The 15931-nt window shown below is 37.1% G+C and overlaps 1 protein-coding gene across 1 annotated transcript in view; it reads right to left on the reverse strand.

The window, feature by feature from the left end:
- The window catches only part of LOC150080848 (peripheral plasma membrane protein CASK-like), a 669094-nt gene that overhangs the window by 425186 nt on the left and 227977 nt on the right, over positions 1-15931 (reverse strand). The window contains exons 10-11 of the mRNA XM_090381386.1: positions 15061-15182; positions 8505-8582 (exon numbers count right to left, since the gene is read on the reverse strand). Coding sequence (XP_090237512.1) covers positions 8505-8582; positions 15061-15182 — 200 coding nt within the window. The remainder of the gene's footprint in view (positions 1-8504; positions 8583-15060; positions 15183-15931) is intronic.

A 15931-nucleotide genomic window follows, 5' to 3' on the forward strand; every position in this document is an offset into this window, starting at 1 on the left:
TGATTATATTATTATAATAACTATCATATAACATATAAATTTTTTAATATTATATATACAGGCTGGCCTTGATTAACGCAATTAATTTGTCCTGCGAGCGCATCGCGCAAAACAGAAACTTATTAATCGAATATACAGTAATACCCCGACTTACGCAAACTCGGAGTTATGCGGTTCTTGATTTTTTCGTTTGGCAACACTGCCACCCACTATCTTCAAGGTCGTTTTTCATATGCTATCGATATATGGTGCAACGGCGGAGAGTGAGAGCGAAATTGGAACAATTCAACTTTGCTGCCACATGAGCTGCACACATATACAAGAATTTGCATTCCAACTGTCATATATATATGTGTGCATTCAAATTTGTGCTCAACTTTTGTAGGAAATTACATTGTTTTCACGAATAAAAAAAGGATTTAAGGTTTCCAAAGACCGATTGACAATGATGGTCGGCGGGAATGCAGCTGGTGACTGCAAGTTAAAACCTCTCTTAATTTATCGCTCCGAAAACCCAAGAGTTTTAAAAAATATATCTAAAATTAGCTTACCAGTGATTTGGAAGTCAAATCATAAAGCTTGGGTGACAGCTTCCATTTTTGAGGACTGGTTTGGTCACCACTTCATACCCGAAGTCGAACGTTATTGCAAGTCTAAACAGATTCCATTTAAATTGATCATTCTTATTAACAATGCACCCGGTCATCCTCCTGCCACCCTAATTAATTTCAACCAACATGTGAAAGTTGTGTTTTTGCCTCCAAACACAACCAGCTTGCTTCAACCGATGGACCAAGGAGTCATCAAAACATTCGAGGCCTACTACACGAGGCATTCATTTGCACGTCTGAATGAAGCTATGAGACAAAATAGTGAGATATCTGTTAGACTTTTGGAAACAATTCAATGTTTTAGATGCCGTAAGAATCATTGAAGAATCTTGGGATGAAATTCACAAAAAAACATTGAATGGTGTCTGGAAGAAACTTTGTCCATTTTTTTTCAAAAGCGAGACGAAAACAATGCCAGAAACTGATCATGTCGCTCATGTGATAGAAGAAGTTGTTAATCTTGCCAGGCAATTAGATTTGGAAGTCAATGGTGATGATGTCAACGAGCTGTTGGATTCACTATGTGAATCCAGCTGCAATTGTATAACCAACTGTATAAATAACTGAAATTTTATTAAATATTTTTCTTTTAAACAATGAATAAGCTCATAGAGATGCGTGAGCAAAATGTCACTGAATTATCCGACACTTCAGATCCAGTTCGACCAGAAAAGCACGTGACAACTGCAAGCTTGAACAGAAGGTCTCAGCTTAATTGAAAAGGGCTTAAAAATTTTAGAAAATATAGACTCCAACGAAGAACGCGTTATAGCTACAAATAAATTCTGCGTGAAAAAAAAGGCGCTGTGTCGTCAGACGAATTTGTTAGATTTTATGAAGCCATCGACATCGAAATAACTTTTTTACGTAACTCATTTATTTTTTTAATACATAATTTGTATTAATGTGTATAAATAACTGCAATTTTATTAAATATTTTTCTTTTAAACTAGTGTTTTTGTTAGTCCTTGGTCCCAATTAAACAATTTATATGTATTTATATGCAAAGTTGTAACCAGACTTACGCGAATTCGACTTAAGCGATTTTCGTCGGACCCACCTATTGCGTAACTTCGAGGTATTACTGTAATAATCAATAGGAAAAATTATAATTTGTTTTTCCTTGACCTTCTGGAATGTCTATAAAGAATTTTAAAAATACCTTTTTAACTGTATACAATGTAAAATATAATGAAAATAATTATGGAGTTAAATGTTTATTGCATAAAACAGCGGTTCCCAAACTGTGCGGCGCAGAATATTTTAAATTTTCAAGGAAACACAGCGATACTCGACATCTGTCGGACACCGCACAAACTACTAGCTTGAGATAGTTCACAATTTCAACATTTCTTATTAAGTTGTTTGGACCTAACTACTAAACGGAACTGTTAGGTATTTCTTTTGGTCTGGGTGCACCGTGAAAAAATTACTGAGACATTAAGTGAACCGAGAAAGTTTGGGAACCTCTGACATAAAATACACAATGAAGAAATGAATGTTGCGGAAATATTTGAACAGTGTTGACTTTTTCTTTACATCAATCAATTTTCGATAGATGACAACAATCTTCTCTGGGCCCTAGTTCTTTTACCGTTATCTCCTTCGCGGTAACGTTTTCATCTGGTTCATTTAAAAATTTGAATTTTTAAATGTAAGTCTGCATTGATTTTATTAGCGGGGCACAAACAAGTAACACATCTTCTTCCAATGGTTGATGGAACACACCGAAGTGGGCAGAAGACAAATTTTTGTTTATTGCCTGTCCAACGCACAGTAAGGTTAACACGTGATTCAAATCTTTTTCAACTATCGCATAAAAAAAAAAAAAGGATCGCGTTAACTGGAAATTTGCATCATGTAAAGTGAAAAGTGGTATAATTTATTTTCAAATAGTGGTAACTGAAACACACGTTAATCGAACTCGCGTTATGCGAGGCCTGGCTGTACATATAATTAATAAAAATAGGTTGTAGTGATATACAAAAAGTCTAAAAAAGAATGAAAAAAATAATAATAATAATAATAATATCTTAGAATGTAATATGAATCCATCTGGGACACTACTAGTAATAGTATAAATTCCCAGCAACCATAATGAAATATAGGAAAATAGATTAGATAAGTGTATGGGTTAGGGTGCTGACCTGACAGGTGTGGCAACAATGGGAAAAAATTAAAAGAGCCTGAAGCATAAAAGCAGATTACATAATAGATTCATATAATTAAATTAAATGAACATATATATTTGGTACTTAATGCTGTATGTCCTAAGATTTTAACTACGTCCTCAAGGGCCGGCACCCAAAACCAAAGGAAGCATAGCAATAAGCAAGGTCTCTGTACTATCATTATGTATACGGGGGCAGACAGAAAAAGCGAGCAGACATATACATCATAGCCGACCCGACAGAAAAGGAATAAAAAAAACAACCAATATAATACTAAACTAATAAAAAGTAAAATGCAAAATTACACAAAAATTAAAACCAAATGATTCCAGTTAAAGAAAAAAATGAAAGAGAGCAAACAATCCTACACAATATATAACAAAAAGAGTAATTTCAGGATGAAAGAAAATAGCCAGGAAATGACAACTTACTGACGAACCGAGGGAAGCAAAAGCAACAAGGCTGCAATGGAGACCAAAGAAGTAAGTCTATAGTTCCCAGTGAATTTATAACAAATAAAGTAACCCTGGGTGTGTGTGTGGGGGGGGGGGGGGTTAGAGTGTGATGGGAACTCTGCAATTAAACAAATGAGGCAAATGAACCAGCAAAGGGAAAAGATCTAGCCTAACAAAGTGGCATTGAAAAGACTCTAAACTTTGCATTAGAAGAAAAAAAGGAGTGATAGCAGCAAAATAGTATCCCGAATATTGCTTTTGGCCAGCCTAATCACACACGAGATAAGAGTTTAGAACAGCAGAAAGTAAATGGAAGAAGGGATATGTAGTAGTGCTTGGGCAGTCCAGGGTTGTGTAACCCATACCAAAAGTAGGTCCCTGGACATAGGACGGGACATATGCCTCATGTGTTTAAGACAGTAATGGTATTGTTATTACAAATATGAGACTGAACAATGTCTAAAAAGAACAATAAATATAATAAAAATATAAATATTAAAGACGAATAAACAGGCAATAAGACAAGACAAACAAAACTTAATATCCCCGAAGTTAGCCAATCGGTGGGCACAGGCTTTCTACACTGCAAGACATGACAGAGGCTGGGGGATATATGACTATACATTATGTACAAGCCTGAACGTAAAAAGGTATTAACCAGCAATTACATTGTTAATATCAATATTGTTATCAATAAGTTTTTTAAATTTCATGATATTCAGTTCTTTCCTAAAATTATGGTAAAGGAAGGATGAAGGGAAACTATTATCAAGCAATTTTTATAGAGTAATTTTATATTGTTTAAAAAGAGAATGTTACATCACAAATAATGGCAATTCTGAAATTCTGGGAGAGTATTATATTAGCATGTACTTTTTTTTTTTGAAATGTAGGAGTGCCAATGAGTGAAACTGACTACACTGAAATTGAAAGCATCTCTCTTATTAGCATTAGCATTAGCATAGGCATATGATGCAAGAAAGCAAGCTTATTCAGCATCAGCCAAAAAAAAAAAAAAAAACACACACACACCACTCCCATGTCACCCCTCCGTTCGTTCGAAATACCTGTCCAGTTGAGCCTTAAATTTGTTTAGGCTATCAACTTCAACAACAAGTGATGGAAGTCGGTTCCACCAATCAACCACCCGCTGGCCAAAGGCAAATTTCCGCACATCTATCTGACATCCGTCCTTCCTCAATTTGAATTTATGCCCTCTGAGGTGATTATTTTGAGCAAGATGAAGAATCCCATTCGCATTGAGCATGCTCAAACCATTCAAAGCCTTATACACCTCTATCAGATCACCTCGCCAGTGCCTAGTCTCCAGACTCTGTAATTTGCAAAACTTAAGCCTTTCTTCGTAAGAGCAACCCTTTGTTCCATTCACTAATCTTGTTGCCCTTCTCTGTACCCGTTCCAGCAGCCTTACATCCTTCTTGAAATGAGGCCTCCAGACCTGTATACAGTACTCAAGATGTGGCCTAACCATTGCCTTATACAAGGGAATAATCACCTCCTTATCCCTGCTAGAAAAATTCCTGTATATCATTGACAAGACACCATGAGCTACTCTTGCAGCTCATCTGCACTGCTCAGAGAACTTCATATCTGCCTGCACAATTACCCCCAGGTCCTTTTCATTCTCCACCACTGTCAGTGTAGTACCGCAGAGTTGATATGTTGCTCTGGGGTTACTGTTTCCCATATGTAGTACTTTACATTTGTCAATGTTAAACTTCATTTGCCACCTCTCAGCCCATCTGTTCAACCTTTCCAGATCCTGTTGCAGCAGCAGCATAGTGTCAGTAGTGTCCTTAACAACCCTGCCAACCTTTGTATCATCTGCAAACTTGGACATTAAACTTGATATCCCATCATCAATATCATTCATAAACACCGAAAACAACAACGGACCCAACACTGAACCCTGAGGAACTCCACTAATAACAATAGTCCACGTTGAGCAGTGTCCATTGATTACCACTCTCTGTCTTCTGTTGCAGCAATTTGCCTCCAATGCCACACTGCTCCAATTTGTGCAGCAGTCTTCCATGTGCAACAGTATCAAAAGCCTTTCTAAGATCCAAATATATAATATCAAAGTTATTCCCTGCATCCAGTTCTTTTGTGACTACATCATAGTATCCAATCAAATTGGTCAGGCAAGACCTGCCCTTAACAAAACCATGCTGCATCTGAGCTATAACTGAATTCTTGTCTAGATGATCCTGCAGTGCTTCTTTAACCAGTGCCTCCATTAATTTACCTGGAACAGAAGTTAAACTAACAGGTCTATAATTACTTGTGTCAGCCTTTGATCTTCCTTTGTGAATTGGGGTTACATTTGCACATCTCCAGTCTATGGGTACCTCCCCTGAGTCCAAAGAAGCTCTCATAATTATGGCTAGGGGTTTGCTTACTTCCTTTGCTGCCTCCTTTAATATAACTGGATAGATCCCATCCACCCCAGGTGCTTTTTTTATGTTTATCCTCAACAATCTCTCCTCCACTTTCCTCTCAGTTATTACAAAATCATCCAGCTCACTGACAATATTTTCTTCACTTGTTTTCTCCAGAGTAAGTTCTGTAGGATAAATACTAGCAAAATCCTATGTAAATGTAGGGTGGTTGATTATTAACAAGTCATCTATATATCTGTAAATCTTCATGTCTGAGGGTAGAGAGGTCTCAGACTAGTATAGGTTAGCTAAGACACAGCTAGCGGGGGCTACTCATAGGGGTATCTTTAGTTTGCAAGTATGTAATTATTGGAAATAGAGAGGTTTATTGGATTGTTCCAATAAACAGAAGTCTTGCTTATTGTTGTGCTTCCTTTGGTTTTGGCTGCCGGCCCTTGATGATGTAGTTAAAATCTTAGAACATACAACATTAAGTATCACTTATATATTTTCATTTAATTAAATTATATAAATCTTTTATATAATCTCCTTTTATTTTTCAGGCTCTTTTAATTTTTTCCATTGTTGCCACACCCGTCAGGTCAGCATCCCCTACCCATACACTTAACTAATCTATTTTCCTCTACATATCTATACACAGAGAGAATCAGATTATCAAAACCACTGTGTTAGGTATTCCTTTTGGCCTAGGGGCACCATGAGAAAATTACTGGGACATTAAGGGCGCTGTGAACCGAGAAAGTTTGGGAACATCTGCTCTACATGGTTCCCGTTCCCTTTGAAAACACATACATATGCATCTCCCACTCAGGGTGAACTCGCATTAACACATCTGGTATTATGAATGTAATTGCATTTCGAATGCATTCCTTTAGGTGATTCATGTTTTGTATCTTTTCCTGGTACACCATGGCATTAAAGTGGCCCTACAAGTAAAAATCAAGTGGGCTGAGGTCTGGGGACCTCGGACGCCACTTCATGGGACCACAGTGACCAATCCAGGAATGTGGATTGGTATTTAAAAACAGAAAAAAAGAAACATTATTCCCTATGTATGGAGACTTTTGAATCACCCTGTAGATGAATTAGTCAGATGGTCTGAGAAGTGGCAATTTTGACAAATGTAAGGTACTACTTCATACGGGTAGGAGCAATCTCAGATTTATAAGTCAACAATGGTTGACTTATAAATATAGGATTACTACCTTAAGTGTATGATACCCTGTGGTACCCTACTCCACTACCTGAGTGTGTGGTACCTCACTCAGGGTAGTGGAGAATGAATAGATCTGAGGGTAATTGTGCAGTCAAATATGAAGTTTTCTGAACAGTGCAAACATGCTGACAATAGAGCCCATGGGGTTTTGTCAATGATATACAGAAATTCTGCCAGTGGGGATAAGGATATGATTATTCTGTTGCATAAGTCAATGATTAGGTCACATTCAGTAGGCCACATCTGGAAGACCTATTTAAAGAAGGGGTGTGGATCTCTTGAAGTGGGTGCAAAGAATCACAACAATTTTAGTGAGGGGATCAAAATATTGCTCTTACCAAGAAAGCCTTCACTTCTGCAAATTGCAGCATCTGGAAAGTAGATACCTGTAAGGAGATCTGAATGAGCCGTTTAATGTTCTGAATGGATTGAATAAGGAAGTAATTCTAAAGTAGACAACTAATTATCTTATGCCGATGGAATCCATTTCCTGTCAGTCACATTATACACATAATGGGGCATAAATTCAAATTGAGCTGGGATGGTTGCAGGACATATGTGCAGGAAATTTTTTTCAGCCAATCGGCAGTTTGAATAAATTCAAGGATTAACTAGACAAAAAATTAGAGTAGGATGGAGAGGTGACATAGGAAGTGTTTTTTTTTTTTTTTTTTGGCTGACGCTGTATAAGCTTGCTTTCTTACATCATTTACCATTACTAATACTAAAGAATCTTTAATCCTCACCCTACTGTGTAAGTTACTACCCCAGGTGGGAAGTAGAACATTTAGAAACTTAAACCTACATTTCCATTTTATAGAACATATCTGTAAAAGGTCCAATTTGTTTTTATTCAACATAATTCTGCTACTTATATGCCATCCAACTAAATCATAGGGTTTTACTCTGCTTAGTTCTCAATGTCATTAAGAGAATTAGTAACATTGGGGAACCTCCTCTGTTACATGAGTGTCCCCCACTTGCTTCATTAGCATAGAGGAGGTTTCCCAATGTTACTAATTCTCTTATGCTCATTCAAATAAGCATTAGTAAATGTTCATTATTATTTTTTATTTATTTTTTTTTTTAGGAGCATTAGCAACTAAAGCCATATTGCTCCGGGAATATGCGATGGTCATTCCCTGACCTTTCCACATCCTCTGTATTTGGTGGTGACGGGCTCAAATCCCGGTCTAATCAAGAAGCGTGTGCAACGCACTGCTGCTCCTTCCCACCTGGCTACGGAGGCGTCAAATGCTCATTTAAACCATCCACTCCATTTTCTCCATGAACCAGCTTTCGATCCACCCAAGTATCTTCAACGTACTCCTAATTTTCTCTGATTTATACAGTAATCTTTGGTGGGGTAGCACTGAAGGTTATGCTACATAATATCTAGGTATATATATGAGTATATAATCTTTTCATGATCACTGAAAAAAAAAAACCTTGACACGCAAGGAATTATTATTTTCATCATTCATTATCTGCAATTTAAGGAGGCATCATTCAAAAAATTATCAGTTGCACTGAAAATGCCATTTAATGAAAGAGAATTTTAAATAGAATAACCAATGAGAATAACCAATAATAAACTAATGTGTAAGGCATAAAAGGATAACACTCACCTCTCTTGCTGAAGTCAAGGCATCAGATATAGGGCACTTAATGGGACTATAACATCTTGTGCTGATCCTATCATACAACTATAAAAGACAATAGAATGAGCTAAATAAATTTTTATTCAATAAGGGCAACACTCTCAAAAGTATTCAGACATTCCTTTCACACTGTCAAAACTGGCCTGACCAGCTATAAAAGTGTCAAGGTAATAAATATTATTAGCCATCAATGTAAGGGACACAGTGAGAAGTAATATATGAGGTTTTGAAGAAACTTAAAACTTTTGATTGATTGTTGGATGCCACAGAATTCAACTGTCACTGTGTACTGCAGAGTAGAAATTGCATTCTAGGAGTATCCCTTTACAAAACCATGTCATTGTGTCCTACTCAAATCCAGCTGAGCTTTCTGAAGCCTTCTGTAACTGAAAATACAGAAACACAAGGGCATCATCCTGGTAGTTGTCCCTACAAACAGCATAATGGCCACTCGTGTAATGCAGATACTAACCATAGGGAGTTATATAACTTTGGTTACTGTGGTGCATCTACAATTCACAAGCCTAATATAAAGCCAACAAATGGTAAAAGCCATCTAGAACTGTTTTCAGATTTTGTATTCTGAAATAATGGGAATAGATCATATGGGGAAAAAAATGACATGGAATGAACAGTATTAAATACTGTTCAGATCAGACGATCAAGTGTGAGTTTGGAAAACCTGCAGAATTTGTCATCCTAAATGCTTGCAGTAGCTCATTATGTTGAGGGTAGGGAATGCTTTTCGTGGGTTGGGTTGTGACAGTTGAACACAGTGCCATGCACACTCAAGGCTATGCTATATATCGACACCGAGAACAGTTATATATACCGACTACACTGTGACAATTCATTAGAAATGAATCGTGCATATACAATAATATGATAATGTTCTGGCCACAAATTCAGATCACAGGCATCCAGTATAAGGAGAACAACATTACAGTGTTAAAGTGGCCAGAACCTTGGGAACATCTCTGGAATAATAAAAAGTTGCCTGTAGCATTTGGATTTCATTATGGACTTCACATAAATTAATTTTATGTGGGTGGTATTTATTTAAGGTTTCTTTAATAGGATTTTATTGATTTCAGTAATGTGTGCTTTCAAATAGTGCATATTTTGAACTACCATGGATGAATAAGAATTGAAAATTAGAAACAAACACATTTACTGCTCATGGTTAAAAACTGAGCTCAAATAAGAATGAACCAAATAAAGATACTGTACTAGTACTTCATTTGAACTTCATAATAATAATAAAGGCATGTGATGCAAGAAAGCAAGCGTATGAACGTATGTAGCATCAGCCAAAAAAAAAAAAAAAAAAAAAAATTCACACAGCCATTCCCTCTAAATATTTGTCCAGTTCCTCCTTGAATTTATTTAAGCTATCAACTTCCACAACGACAGATGGAAGTTTGTTCCAGCAATTAACCACCCGCTGTCTAAAAGCAAATTTCTGCACATGAATTCTACATGTCTTTCCTGAATTTGAATTTATGTCCCCTTAGGTTCGTAATCTGAGCAAGTAGAAGAATCCCATCAGAATTCAGCATGCTCAACCCATTCAAAGCCGTATACACCTCAATCAGATCACTGTGCAGATGCCTAGTCTCTCAGTTATTACAAAATCATTAAGCACCCTGCTACAATTTGATAACCTTCTGGAATTTTCAAACCTTAATAACTCCTCGTGTGTGTGTGTATGTAGATGCAAAATACTCATTCAGTTTGTTTGCTATCTGAGCAGGATCATCAACAGTCGAACCATTGATATCAAGTGGGCTGTGTAGCACCACAGCTATGTGATAGGTACATCAACTGCATATGTTATTCTTGTGGTTACAAAGTCCTTGACTTATTCTGTTTTTATTTTTAGTGACTTTGTTGTGAGGTGAAACAGTTAAATATTTCCTTGTGAGAAAGACATCCTCTAAGCAAAACCAGAAGATTCATGTTCAGCTTTAGTGTGAACAGCTGTTTCAATGATATATAAATGACATATACTCCAAATTGGAGGTATTATATTGATGCAGTAATTGCTATTTCACTGAAATATGAACTGACATACCATCCAAATTTTCTTTTAGGCAGAGAGTCATTGACTGGAGCAGATTGGCCTCACGTGGGGGAAGGGAGGCTAGCGATTTGAATGGTTTTGGAGGTTAACTGGATGCTTGCCTATGTGAAGGGGGAGGCATGTGATTTGTGTTTTCTTATCTACTTTGTTGATTTTTTTGCCACCGCAGCAAAAGCCTGTGGCTTCCTTGCACTATATAGCAAATATTATTATATATCTCCAGTACTAAGGATGGCAAGTCATTATCATTTAGGTGATTCTTTGAGATGGTGGGCTGTGAGATGACTTGATGCCAGACAATCGCATGTGGAGGTGGCACGTTGGCTTAATGTGTCATCTTGTCAAAATGGAAGCAGTATAATGAGACAGGAGTCATTCAAATTCATGTAATTCAAAGCCATTACAAGAAGAGTTGCCCAAGGTCGCCCGATGGCTACATCAATTAGAACAGGCTGCTATCTTGCTCTAACAGCAAAATAGAACTGTATGATGTCCTAACTGTCTTGCTGCAGCCACAGGTAAAAAGATTTCCAACTGGACTGTGTTAAGAAGGTTCAATTCAAGAGGACTCTATGCAAGGAAGCCAGTGGTTTGTATCCCATTCACCCCAAACCACCACAGAACTCATTGAAACTGGTGCCATAAACAAGTGAATTGGAGCCCCGACAAATGGGGTACAGTTGTTCTCTGATGAATCAAGTTTTAGCCTAAAAACAGATTCTAAACATTTAGGAGGGCGGGTACGAAAGTAATGCATTTTAATTTTTTGCTTTCAAATGTGGCGTGGTAGATTATTTCGTATGTCAATGAGTGGTCAATAGAGGTCACTAATTACATCATACTGAGTGGAGCTGTGATCAGTCTCGTAAGTGCAGCACATAGTTCAAAATGGTGAATGTTAAAGATATACGTATCAAGCAAAGACGTAATTGAATTTTGTATAGGGAAACCTGATGTGATAACCATCATAAAGGAACTAGGCTACAACAAGTTTTACGTATGGTGGGTCCCGAAAATGCTGACACATGAGCACAAAGCTCGGATTGTCATCTGTATGGGACTTCGCCAGTGCTACAAGAGTGAAGGAGAGGTTTTATTTCATGCATAGTCACAGGTGACAAAACTTGGGTCCACCATACTGACCCTGAAACGAAGAGACAGTCAATCGAGTGTCACCATCAAAATTCACAACACAAGAAGTTCAAAAGACAGTCTTCTGTCAGTAAAGTTGTGGCGACAGTGTTTTGAGACAAATATGGGGTATTGCTTGTGGACTTCTTGGCATCACAATCAACTAATTCAATATATGGAAACGTTGAAAAGGTTGAAAGCCTGCATCCATAGAGTTTGACAGGCCATAAACCTTAATGAGGTTCTTCTCCATGACAATGAACAACCTCGCCAGTCTGCGCACAATGAAAGCCATTGCAAAATTGGGGTGCACTGTTCTTTCATAGCCCAGATCTTACAACTTCCGACTATCACCTCTTCAGCCCACTGAAGGATGCACTCAGTGGAACCTATTTTGCAGACAACGAGAAGCTCAAGCACAGTGTTCGCAAAGCCTTTTGGAGCAAGGATAAGGACTTTCACAGGATCGGAATACAGCATCTGACTCAGAGATGGTGGAAGTACATAGAAAATGATGGTGACTTTGTGGAAATATAAGGAGTGGAAACAATTTATTATATATAAAATATATAATAAATTGTTTATTAATGATTGAGGATTAATTGATGTAAAAGACAGTTGTAGGAATTAAATTTTCTGAGGAAAAAAATAAGAGGCATTACTTTCATACTGCTCCTCATATTTCACCTGGAAAAAATGAGGAATGCAGTACCATATCTCTCCAATGTCAGAGAAAGGGATATTTGTGGTGGAGGCGGTGATCTTGTGTGAGGCAGTGCTCTTGTGTGATAATTATCAATGGCTACACACACACACACCACATTTTTGCTAGGGATAGCAAACTGCTCAGAAGTACCGAGAACAGATCCTCGAATCCTGTGGTAGGACTTTTTAGGGATGTGTCTGGCCCACATTTTTTTTTCATTCATGACAATGTCACTGCACACAGAGCTGAAGTGGGGGAGAAATATCTTGAAACTGAAGACATTCAATGACTGCAGTGGCCAGCATGATCACCAGACTTAAATCCAATTGAACACATGTGGGATGTCCTTGGGCATCTCATTGTACACTTGGATGGGATGTCCTTGGGCACTCATTGTATTAAGCATGTTTCAACACTGTCAGCCTATTTAGCCATTGGAGGGGATCATATGCTGTGCTGATGTCATGTAACCATATTTTCGAGCAACTTGTATAAACTTCTGTAATGTGCCTTTTTGGTAATTCATATACAACCCTGTAAGTGTCCCTTATACCTGTCCGAAGTTTCTCACCGTCTCCTCATTTCATCATTTTTCTATGGTGAATCACCATGCCAAATGCAGTCCTGCTTCATCACAAGCTGTATGAGTTACACACTGTTTTCTATGTGTTCTGTTAATTTTGTCGAACAGTGTATTAAGAGTATCTCATCCCTCTGAAAGTGATCTCATGTTAACAAATACAGACCACACTGAGAAAAATTCTATCTCATGAGCCTTGCACATTCTCTCCCGGGCTGAATTGATCAACAAGGCTCTCAAACATGTACTCTCCCTCCTACTGTGTCTGGGCAGAATTGCACACATTTTCAAATTCAATTCTAACTCATGACTTTTTCCAAATACTGTCCTGTACGTGTTAAGTCCTCAGATCTCCTACTCTTAATATCATTAGTGCCAACATGTACAACAATATCACCTTTTGTGCCCTTAAAAGATGATATCTGCTCTACAATGTCATCTGCTTTTATCCCCCCCCCCGGCCGACATGCCCTAGTCCTATTCCACTTAATCATCTTGCACCACATATTTCTCTTTTCCCTGACAATAGTGTTGCTGACAATAATTACCTCCCTTGGGACCAGTGCATTCTACCTTGGAGATTACCGCTGTATTGCCTGATACACAACTGTGAGCTCTGGCATTGAGTTGGGCAGTTGGGAGCTTGATGGTCTGCCCATTTTACTCCACTCTACTCTTCATTCTTCCAAACATAGAATACCCTAATATTCTATGTTTGAAGAGAATTCTAGAAACCACCAAAATTGCAAGTTTCCCGCGGGAAGTTGAGTTAATTCAAACTCTCATAAACTCCCATCAGAACCTTGAGATGGCACCTAATGTCTTCATTCTTTCTGCACCAAACAAATACAAAGGCATGCCCCTTGACTGCATCATGTCCTGTTCTAGAAAGAGCAGCCAACATTGCACAAATTGCACATTTTGTTAGGCTGTGATTTGTAGAAGAATTGTCCCCATCAGTTCTCCCCATGAGCCACAGCAATCCCGATACTTTGTGCCATTTGCTTTGCTGCTCTAGTCTGGGGCATGAGCCCTCTATTCACTTGTTCCTACCTTTACGTGACGTCAATCAAAAGCGTATTGCTTAAGCATCTTATGCTTAGTTGTAGATTAACTATGGTTTTTAAGTGTTCAAACAGCTAACCTAAGCATAACTTATGTACAATTAGTATATTGAAGTGTTTTAAATATTACTTTGGTGTTTCTAGAACCACATAATGATATCATGTAAACATATTTTGTCTTGGAATGGATAAGTCCTTGAGAGGGTGCAGGAATATAACTCCTATATTTTAACTTCCTATCCTGTTTACAAAAATGACCCTATGGTTTAACTCCAGTAAATTTAGGTATTCTGTATCTAAAACATACGTGCTAACTGCATTCTTAACTAGAGTGCTAGGTTAGAGCTATGGCCCTTCATTTTTTCTTTTTGTTTAAGCTGTACAAACACTTGGAAATCACATGGTGATAAAGGATACTGAAGAAACTATGTGGCAGCTACTTCAATCCCTACCACTGAAATTTTTCAAGAATCTCATTTGTCTTGTGCAAGGAAGCAAGATTGAATTTGTATGGAAAATACTGGAATAACACACATAATCTAGATATGCTGCCCTGCATATTTCCACTTATAAGAACTTAAATGAAAGTTTAAGGACTATAAGTTAACATAAGTTGGATGGCTCAGATAAAGGATGCAGTTACAGAAATAGTCATTGAATTATACAGGCAAAGCATGAACACGGTAGAGATATAAGTATAATAGGATAAATATGTATTGCTTTTGAAGAGTATTTTTAAATAAATGTAACAGTTTTCTTATTATAGGTCTCCACACACCTTCATTTACATTGTCATTATATTTTATTTTATTTCAGATATGCAACTGATTCTTCATAATAGTACAAATTTCCAAATTTCAAAAAATACCAATTCTTATGAATGCAGGATATGAACATCAATATTTGGTGATGTCCCTAGCCTTTATAAGCAACAGGACATGGGAAATAACATCACTTACATCTAAAAGAGTGTGCAATCTTTTATCATCCAAAACAGAAGTAAGGAACTCTCTATCTCTTTGGGAGCCATCAGATAAACAGTGTATTGTATCCAGACTATCCAAAACCACTGCCACGGCACCTGTTAAAAATTTTATAAATTCTTTTAATCATCTTACGTTAAAATTTGTATTACACACACACACACAAGCAGACATACACAGTATGTGTTAAGAGGACATAGGATTTGTAAAAAAAATTTAGGACAAAAAATCTTTTATTATTATTATTATTTTTTTTTATATATGGAAGAATGGCTTGTATGAAGATATTGCTGAAGAAATTGCAAATACACGGGGAACACTTTTTTTTTTTTTTTCAAAAGGTGCCCTGTGTGCATTTGCAATTTCCTATGGCTTAATTATATCTTGTCCTCTCCAACTCATTATTATTTTAGATGTTATTAAAGATTTGTCCAATCAAATGACATCCAGGATTCTATCTGGCTTTTCCACATATATAACAGGCTTTAGCTCTTTCTTTATAGCATATTATGACAGTGGCAATGGTGTGGAACCTTTGGAATCAATTCAAAGCTCAGCCCTATTTTTTTCTTTTTTTTTTTGCCATGCTGCATTTTTTTTGTTTTACTAATGTCTGTACTATTCACAATATTTATTGGACGCATGTGGGGTTGCAATATTGGCTGCAAAAATTATTCAATTCAGGAAAAAAACAACTGCTCTTCAAAAATAAGAGGTTGTAGTGACTTCCTAATCTGAAGCTACAAGGAACTGGTATTTACCAAGTTTCTTTCTAGAGTGTTTCCATTTTTTTCTCATTTGTATTCTTTGGCATATCATTCATCAGTGTCCTTAAAATAATTCGGGT

Source organism: Mastigoproctus giganteus, chromosome 9 (genome assembly GCF_048544385.1).
Source record: "Mastigoproctus giganteus isolate SK-2022 chromosome 9, ASM4854438v1, whole genome shotgun sequence".
In the NCBI taxonomy this organism is placed as follows: Eukaryota; Metazoa; Arthropoda; class Arachnida; order Uropygi; family Thelyphonidae; genus Mastigoproctus; species Mastigoproctus giganteus.